The sequence below is a fragment of the Coregonus clupeaformis genome, unplaced genomic scaffold (genome assembly GCF_020615455.1).
Source record: "Coregonus clupeaformis isolate EN_2021a unplaced genomic scaffold, ASM2061545v1 scaf0244, whole genome shotgun sequence".
NCBI classification, from domain to species: Eukaryota; Metazoa; Chordata; class Actinopteri; order Salmoniformes; family Salmonidae; genus Coregonus; species Coregonus clupeaformis.
The window spans coordinates 277,501-287,500 of NW_025533699.1; the positions used below are offsets into that span (position 1 = coordinate 277,501).

Below are 10,000 nucleotides of genomic sequence, written 5' to 3' on the forward strand. Positions count from 1 at the left end.
AGAATTATCCCCCCTGGTTCCCCTTATCCAACAGTCAGTGGAGAATTAACCCCCCTGGTTCCCCTTATCCAACAGTCAGTGGAGTCTATACAGTGGAATTACCCCCTGTTCCCCAGTCAGTGAGAATTACTATGCTGTCCCCTATCCAAAGTGCAGTAACTGTCTATGTGTTACCATGCAGTCTGTCTATGTGTCTAACATGCAGTCTGTCTACCCTGCAGTCTGTCTAGCATGCAGTCTGTCTACAATGCAGTCTGTCTAGCATGCAGTCTGTCTATGTGTTACCCTGCAGTCTGTCTACCATGCAGTCTGTCTATGTGTTACCATGCAGTCTGTCTATGTGTTACCCTGCAGTCTGTCTATGTGTTACCATGCAGTCTGTCTATGTGTTACCATGCAGTCTGTCTATGTGTTACCATGCAGTCTGTCTATGTGTTACCATGCAGTCTGTCTATGTGTTACCATGCAGTCTGTCTATGTGTTACCCTGCAGTCTGTCTATGTGTTACCATGCAGTCTGTCTACCATGCAGTCTGTCTATGTGTTACCCTGCAGTCTGTCTATGTGTTACCATGCAGTCTGTCTATGTGTTACCATGCAGTCTGTCTATGTGTTACCCTGCAGTCTGTCTATGTGTTACCCTGCAGTCTGTCTATGTGTTACCATGCAGTCTGTCTATGTGTTACCCTGCAGTCTGTCTATGTGTTACCCTGCAGTCTGTCTATGTGTTACCATGCAGTCTGTCTATGTGTTACCATGCAGTCTGTCTATGTGTTACCATGCAGTCTGTCTATGTGTTACCCTGCAGTCTGTCTATGTGTTACCATGCAGTCTGTCTATGTGTTACCCTGCAGTCTGTCTATGTGTTACCCTGCAGTCTGTCTATGTGTTACCCTGCAGTCTGTCTATGTGTTACCCTGCAGTCTGTCTATGTGTTACCATGCAGTCTGTCTATGTGTTACCATGCAGTCTGTCTATGTGTTACCATGCAGTCTGTCTATGTGTTACCATGCAGTCTGTCTATGTGTTACCATGCAGTCTGTCTATGTGTTACCATGCAGTCTGTCTATGTGTTACCATGCAGTCTGTCTACCATGCAGTCTGTCTATGTGTTACCATGCAGTCTGTCTATGTGTTACCATGCAGTCTGTCTATGTGTTACCATGCAGTCTGTCTACCATGCAGTCTGTCTATGTGTTACCATGCAGTCTGTCTATGTGTTACCATGCAGTCTGTCTATGTGTTACCATGCAGTCTGTCTATGTGTTACCATGCAGTCTGTCTATGTGTTACCATGCAGTCTGTCTATGTGTTACCCTGCAGTCTGTCTATGTGTTACCATGCAGTCTGTCTATGTGTTACCATGCAGTCTGTCTATGTGTTACCCTGCAGTCTGTCTATGTGTTACCATGCAGTCTGTCTATGTGTTACCATGCAGTCTGTCTATGTGTTACCATGCAGTCTGTCTACCCTGCAGTCTGTCTATGTGTTACCCTGCAGTCTGTCTATGTGTTACCATGCAGTCTGTCTATGTGTTACCCTGCAGTCTGTCTATGTGTTACCATGCAGTCTGTCTACCATGCAGTCTGTCTATGTGTTACCCTGCAGTCTGTCTATGTGTTACCCTGCAGTCTGTCTATGTGTTACCCTGCAGTCTGTCTATGTGTTACCATGCAGTCTGTCTACCATGCAGTCTGTCTATGTGTTACCCTGCAGTCTGTCTATGTGTTACCCTGCAGTCTGTCTATGTGTTACCCTGCAGTCTGTCTATGTGTTACCATGCAGTCTGTCTATGTGTTACCCTGCAGTCTGTCTATGTGTTACCATGCAGTCTGTCTACCATGCAGTCTGTCTATGTGTTACCCTGCAGTCTGTCTATGTGTTACCATGCAGTCTGTCTACCCTGAGTGTTACCATGCAGTCTGTCTATGTGTTACCATGCAGTCTGTCTATGTGTTACCATGCAGTCTGTCTATGTGTTACCATGCAGTCTGTCTATGTGTTACCATGCAGTCTGTCTATGTGTTACCATGCAGTCTGTCTATGTGTTACCATGCAGTCTGTCTATGTGTTACCCTGCAGTCTGTCTATGTGTTACCCTGCAGTCTGTCTATGTGTTACCATGCAGTCTGTCTATGTGTTACCATGCAGTCTGTCTATGTGTTACCCTGCAGTCTGTCTATGTGTTACCATGCAGTCTGTCTATGTGTTACCATGCAGTCTGTCTATGTGTTACCATGCAGTCTGTCTATGTGTTACCATGCAGTCTGTCTATGTGTTACCCTGCAGTCTGTCTATGTGTTACCATGCAGTCTGTCTATGTGTTACCATGCAGTCTGTCTATGTGTTACCATGCAGTCTGTCTATGTGTTACCCTGCAGTCTGTCTATGTGTTACCCTGCAGTCTGTCTATGTGTTACCATGCAGTCTGTCTATGTGTTACCATGCAGTCTGTCTATGTGTTACCCTGCAGTCTGTCTATGTGTTACCCTGCAGTCTGTCTATGTGTTACCATGCAGTCTGTCTATGTGTTACCATGCAGTCTGTCTATGTGTTACCATGCAGTCTGTCTATGTGTTACCATGCAGTCTGTCTATGTGTTACCATGCAGTCTGTCTATGTGTTACCATGCAGTCTGTCTATGTGTTACCATGCAGTCTGTCTATGTGTTACCATGCAGTCTGTCTATGTGTTACCATGCAGTCTGTCTATGTGTTACCATGCAGTCTGTCTATGTGTTACCCTGCAGTCTGTCTATGTGTTACCATGCAGTCTGTCTATGTGTTACCATGCAGTCTGTCTATGTGTTACCATGCAGTCTGTCTATGTGTTACCCTGCAGTCTGTCTATGTGTTACCCATGCAGTCTGTCTATGTGTTACCATGCAGTCTGTCTATGTGTTACCATGCAGTCTGTCTATGTGTTACCATGCAGTCTGTCTATGTGTTACCCTGCAGTCTGTCTATGTGTTACCATGCAGTCTGTCTATGTGTTACCATGCAGTCTGTCTATGTGTTACCCTGCAGTCTGTCTATGTGTTACCATGCAGTCTGTCTATGTGTTTATTTCTGTCACCAGTCGCTATCTCTCAGCCCTTCATAGGTGGATGAATGAACTGAAGAACAAACTGAGGTGTTTAAAATGTGCAGGAAAAATGTCTCCCCTCTTGAGGACAATGGAAGTTAACGGAAGAGAACATCGTTGTTGTGGAAACCAACGTGTTGGAGCATTACAGGCTTCATCAGTGTGCAACAGAACAGTAACTGCTGGCCTCCTCTTCCTCCTCCTCTTCCTCCTCCTCCTCTTCCTCTTCCTCCTCCTCCTCTTCCTCCTGCTACCTAAACTACATGGTCATGCAGCACAGAGGGAGGGAGAGACTGCAGGCAGCTTGTTGAGACAGAGGACAGGGTGTCCTCTCATACAGTTAGCTAGCTTCTGACGTTCAGGGCTTTCCAAAAGGTTCAGCTGTAACTCTCAGAACGTAGAGAGGAATGCTGCATCCTGTGTGTGTGTGGGAGTGTTTACATAAGTCGTGTGTGTTTGTGTCTCAGTGTGTCTTAGATGATAAAGTACAGCTGTGTTGTGCTGTGGTCTTGAGGGTTCCTCCCACAGGTCTTCAGTGACGCTGTTCTGTCTTTCTGTGTGTTTGCTTGCGTGTGTGTGTGTGTGTGTGTGTGTGTGTGTGTGTGTGTGTGTGTGTGTGTGTGTGTGTGTGTGTGTGTGTGTGTGTGTGTGTGTACGTGTGTGTGTGTGGTTGTGTGTGTGTGTGTGTGTGTGTGTGTGTGTGTGTGTGTGTGTGTGTGTGTGTACTGTGTGTGTGTGGTGTGTGTGTGTGTGTGTGTGTGTGTGTGTGTGTGTGTGTGTGTGTGTGTGTGTGTGTGTGTGTGACGCCGTTCAGTCTTTCCTTTCACAGACAGTTCTTTCCACAGTTTGACTAGCCTCAAGCCTGAGACATGATGAATTACTTTACACCACTGACTGATTGAGACAATGTACTGTCAGATAAAATACATCTCCCTGCATTGAGACAATGTACTGTACTGTCAGATAAAATACATCTCTCTGCATTGAGACGTACTGTCCTGTCAGATTAAATACATCTCCCTGCATTGAGACAATGTACTGTCCTGTCAGATAAAATACATCTCCCTGCATTGAGACAATGTACTGTCAGATAAAATAAATCTCTCTGCATTGAGACAATGTACTGTCCTGTCAGATTAAATACATCTCCCTGCATTGAGACAATGTACTGTCCTGTCAGATTAAATACATCTCCCTGCATTGAGACAATGTACTGTCCTGTCAGATTAAATACATCTCCCTGCATTGAGACAATGTACTGTAAGACATAATTAGGGTTGAACATTTGTCTTCTATAATGGAGAAATGTGTACCTTAAAACTCTGTCAACTGTAATGTACTATCAAAATGGCTGATTACAAGTCACACAAGGTAACCTTTTTCCCTTTGGTAAATTAACCTCAACAACACATTTATCCATCTCATCAGCTAAACGCTCCCGTCTCCCTCTCTAGTCTGGAGTGATATACTGTACACCCGTCTGAACAAGTAAAAGTCATAATACCCCTCTGACAGAGTTACAGCCTGACCTCACCTCTCAGGTCAACCAGGCAGCACACCTGGATTCAAATATTGCTCGTAATCATTTTAAATACTGTTTTTGTGCTTGATTGATCACACCCCTCCCTCTCTGTCTGTCTTCTCTCTCAGTCTCTCTCTCTCTCTCTGCTCTCTCTCTCTCTCTCTCTCTCTCTCTCTCTCTCTCTCTCTCTCTGTCTCAGTCTACCTCTCTCTCTCTCTCTCTCTCAGTCTCTCTCTCGCTACCTCGCTCTCTCTCCCTCTCGCTCTCTCTCCCTCTCAGTCTCTCTCTCTCTCTCTGTCTCTCTCTCTCGCTCTCTCACCCTCTCTCTCTCAGCTCTCTCTCTCTCTCTCTCGCTCTCTCAGTCTCTCTCTCTCTCTCTCTCTCTCTCTCTCTCTCTCTCTCTCTCTCTCTCTCTCTCATACCCCTCTCTCTTCCCATAACCCCCTCCATGAAAGGCGAGGGTTAAACTAGGCCAGTCAGAGGAAGTGAGAAGTGGCTTGGTCGTGTGTGTACAAGCACACTTGTTGCTCTCTATGCATATCTGTGTAAAGACATGGTTGACACGCGGTTCACAGCTGGTATGGATGGTATCAGTATGATCCGTATGATCAGCCCCCGACACGCTACAGCAGCCGTTAGCTGTACAGAGTAGATAGAGGCCAAGTCCCAAATGGCACCCTATTCCCTATACAGTGCACTACTTTCAAACTGAGCCCTATATAGAGACTAGCACTATAAGGAATAGGGTGCTACTTGGGATACACCCAGAGTTCAGACATGAGCCCCCCCCCCTCACCCCGCCTCTCATTCAATGTTTACAACTCCTCTGTTGACAAGAACCCCAGGAGGTCCTGTCCTAGAACAACCCAACGCCCCCTCCCTCCCTCCCTCCCTCCCTCCCTCCCTCCCTCCCTCCCTCCCTCCCTCCCTCCCTCCCTCCCTCCCTCCTCCTCTCTCTCTGTTCCTCCCTCCCTCCATCCTCCTCTCCCTCCCTCCCTCCCTCCTCCCTCCTCCCTCCCTCCCTCCCTCCCTCCCTCCCTCCCTCCTCCTCTCTCTCTCTGTTCCTCCCTCCCTCCCTCCTCCTCTCCCTCCCTCCCTCCCTCCCTCCCTCCCTCCCTCCCTCCCTCCCTCCCTCCCTCCCTCCTCCTCTCCCTCCCTCCCTCCCTCCCTCCCTCCCTCCCTCCCTCCCTCCCTCCCTCCCTCCTCCTCTCCCTCCCTCCTTCCTCCCCTCCCTCCCTCCCTCCCAGTTGGGGAACCCTGGCATATACTGTAGGCAGTGGAGCTTCTGACTAGAACACAGCATGACATCACAAAGAAGACAGTAGTTGTTCTGGACAGTGTTCTAGAATGTTTACAGGGGGTTCCAAACAGGGAAGCATGGGGATTGAGTCCCAAATGGCACCCTATGCCCTATATAGTGCACTACTTTTTTTTTGACCACAGTAGCAACACTACAAAGAGAACAGGGTTTTATTTGGGACTATGCGGTCTGGTCAAAAGTAGTGCACTATGCAGGGAATAGGGTGCCATTTGGGACTCAACCGTGAACAGTCAGTGTGACTGGGACCTGGTCCAGCTAGCCTCAACGTGAGGTGGTGTGCTGTGTTCTTCTCTATAGTAAACAGAGACTGGTAGAAACTTGGCTGGGACATGATGGTCACAAACACTACAGCTATCTAGGAACACTGAACAACACAGATCTTCCCGTTGATTGTGCTAAAAGGGAGAACAGAGACAACAGGTGCCCAGATAGGATACGAAACCTAGCAGTTTGACACAAAATGGTGGTCAAAAGAGATAGAGACCCTATATTTCTATGAGAGAGACAGTAGATCCACGGATACAGTACGAATACAGCAGTCTGACACAAAATGGCGGTTATCAAAAGCCCCAGCTGTCAAAACAAGTCTTTACACCCCCTGTAAGACAGCAAGGCTGCGTGATTCCATAGCTAGCTGCCTTCCATCGCTTTGTCTAAAAGAAACACCAGGAACTCATCTCAGAACACATCAACAGGATCCAATGGCAACTAAACAGCAGCAATATTCAACGCCGGTCCTGGTGGGGACCACACAGGACAGCACATGTTTGTTCCAGCCCAACAATAATACAACGGAATTCAACTAAATAAGGGTTTGATGACGAGCTGATTAGTTGAATCAGATGTGATAGTGTTGCATTACTGTCTGTGGGAAACACTGCGGCAGCCTAAAGACAGTGCTGCAGTCCCTCCCTCACTGGCTGCGCAATGGCTTCTTTCATTGAGTCACCGCTGCCCTCTGGTGGAGTTCAGGTGTAATACATCCCATTACTGAAAGAGCGTGGCACAGATAAGGATTCATCCCAAGAATACTAATTACTAATACTGTCGTTAATGATGATACATGTATGTTCACATTTTTGGTACATTTCACACTTCACTCCATCCCTCAAGCTAGCGGTCATAGTCAGTAAGCGTGTTGAATGAAACAGAGGTTTTAAGATAACATGGCCTCGTTCATTTTAGTGGAAGACAGTGGAAATGCTGATTGGGCCAACTTACTGTAAAGCAGTAAAAATGCTAAGAGTCAATCTAAAAATAGTTTTAAATAACTGTTTATATAGACTGGCTTTAGTCATATTTGCTAAACCACAGCAATAAAACAAGCATATAAAACCAGCAATGCTGGGAAGACCAAAAAAGGATTGTTATTATAAGAGAGAGAGAAAAAAAGTATCTCTCTCTCTCGCTCGCTCTCTCTCTCCACCCCCCCCCCCCCACCCCCCCACCCCACAGCTGTCTGTCCATGCAGCCCTATGCCAGGCCAGGGGAGAGAAGGTGGGAGAGATGGAGGAGGGGAGAGAGAGAGAGAGAGAGAGAGAGAGAGGGAGGGAGGGAGGAAAGGAGGGGAAGTAGGGAGGGTTAAAGGAGCCAGTCAGGATGAGAAATGTCCCACAGAGGGCAGACTAACACAGGGGTCTCTGTAGTGTAGCTGTTAGCTGTAGCCTGGATCACAGACACCTCACATACTGCAGGACTGCAGAGCGACAGGGTGACAAACTCATTTAGCCCCCGAGGGCCGCATTCTGTCTTCAACGAGGTCCGGAGGGCCGCATTCTGTCTTCAACGAGGTCCGGAGGGCCGCATTCTGTCTTCAACGAGGTCCGGAGGGCCGCATTCTGTCTTCAACGAGGTCCGGAGGGCCGCATTCTGTCTTCAACGAGGTCCGGAGGGCCGCACTGAACATGTCTTATATTTCCTCGCCATCACAAATTGCAAATGATAGTCCTCCCTGACTGTCTAGCTTTCATTTCGGTGATTATTAGCGAGTTGGACAGAGTCAAGAAACTGTATGAATGTAGGTCCATTATCATTTCTACACAGTTTCGGTTTGGCTTTAGGCATTTTAAAGCTGCAATATGTAACTTTTTGGGAGACCCGACCAAATTCACATTGAAATGTATGATTTATACAATAGATCTGTCATCCTCATTGAAAGTAAGTCTAAGAAGCGGTAGATCTGTTCTATGTTCTACTATTTCTATGCTTCCTGTTCTTAAGTTTAGTTTTTGCGTCTTTTACTTTCAGTTTTGTACACCAGCTTCAAAACAGCTGAACATAAAATATAATATTTGGAAATTGAAAATATATTTCACAGCGCTTTAGATGGTACAATGATTCTCTCCACTATACGTGCTTGTTTTGTTACATAATTAGGCAAACGATTAGAATTTTAGCAACCTGGAAATGGCGGAGCGATCTCTGCATAGTGCCGCTTTAAAGCATAACATTAAAATAATAATAATATGATTATTATATATATATTCTTTTTAAACTCAAACCACCCGCGGGCCGGATTGGACCCCCTCATGGGCCTTATGTTTGACACCCCTGTGTAGAGACACCTACATCTACATAACAGATTGTATGTCTGTCTGCATGCTTGTCTATTTCATGGTGAACTTGTCGATCCAGGGACACCATAATAAAGACGACCCAGGGACACCGTAATAAAGACGATCCAGGGACACCATAATAAAGACGACCCAGGGACACCATAATAAAGACGACCCAGGGACACCATAATAAAGACGACCCAGGGACACCATAATAAAGACGACCCAGGGACACCATAATAAAGACGACCCAGGGACACCATAATAAAGACGACCCAGGGACACCATAATAAAGACGACCCAGGGACACCATAATAAAGACGATCCAGGAATGTGAATCAAGATGTGCCTATTTGATCATTATGAAGAACTTAGGATGTCCCTAATATGACTAAAGGGTCTGACGATGTCCTAAAATATGTGCCGTCTCTCTTAAGGTGGGGTTTACGGGATACATTTCTGGACATCCTCAGATACTTAAGCGGTCCCGGTACACAATTTAGGACATTCTCAGTCATCTTAGGAGTCCCGGTATACTATTTAGGACATCCTTAGTCACCTTAGGAGTCATGGTATACGTTTTAGGACATCCTTAGTCACCTTAGGAGTCATGGTATACGTTTTAGGACATTGTCAGTCACCTTAGGAGTCATGGTATACTATTTAGGACATCCTTAGTCACCTTAGGAGTCATGGTATCCGTTTTAGGACATTGTCAGTTACCTTAGGAGTCATGGTATACGTTTTAGGACATCCTTAGTCACCTTAGGAGTCCCGGTATACTATTTAGGACATCCTTAGTCACCTTAGGAGTCCCGGTATACTATTTAGGACATCCTTAGTCACCTTAGGAGTCATGGTATATGTTTTAGGACATTGTCAGTCACCTTAGGAGTCCCGGTATACGTTTTAGAACATCCTCAGTCAACTTAGGAGTTACGGTATACATATTAGGACATCCTCAGACAACTTAGGAGTTACGGTATACATATTAGGACATCCTCAGACAACTTCTAGTGGTGTGTTTTACCTTGTTCCTGGTGCTGGTCCTTCTGCTCCATGGACACCAGGGCAGAGAAGTGTGCCTGGTCATAGGCTAGGACCAGGGGGGAGCAGTGGCACAGGTTAGGAGGCACCTCCAAGGGCAGGTACAGCCCTCCAAACGGGATGGGGGCAAATGCTGAGGGGGAGGGGGGGAGGAAGGAGAGGTCAGGGAGTTCTATTACATGGAGGTTGAGATGAAAGGCACAGTGTAAAGTTCTCTTTTTGTCCCATCTGGGAATGAGCGTAGTTTGATTTATGCGAATGAGTCTGACCAGAGCGGCAGGTAGCTTAGTGGTTAAGAGCGCTGTGCCAGTAACTGAAAGGTCGCTGGTTCTAATCCCCGAGCCGACTAGGTGAAAAATCTGTCGATGTGCCCTTGAGCAAGGCACTTAACCCTAATTGCTCCTGTAAGTCGCTCTGGATAAGAGCGTCTGCTAAATGACGAGAATGTAAATATCTAAAGAGTTGGGCCAAC

At 46.6% G+C, this 10,000-nt stretch overlaps 1 protein-coding gene across 2 annotated transcripts in view; it reads right to left on the reverse strand.

The window, feature by feature from the left end:
- otud7a (OTU deubiquitinase 7A) overlaps window positions 1–10,000 on the reverse strand; it is a 103,431-nt gene that overhangs the window by 10,152 nt on the left and 83,279 nt on the right. For both annotated transcript variants that reach the window (XM_041859538.2, XM_045214362.1), the window contains one exon: window positions 9,512–9,661. In XM_041859538.2, coding sequence (XP_041715472.1) covers window positions 9,512–9,661 — 150 coding nt within the window. The remainder of the gene's footprint in view (window positions 1–9,511; window positions 9,662–10,000) is intronic.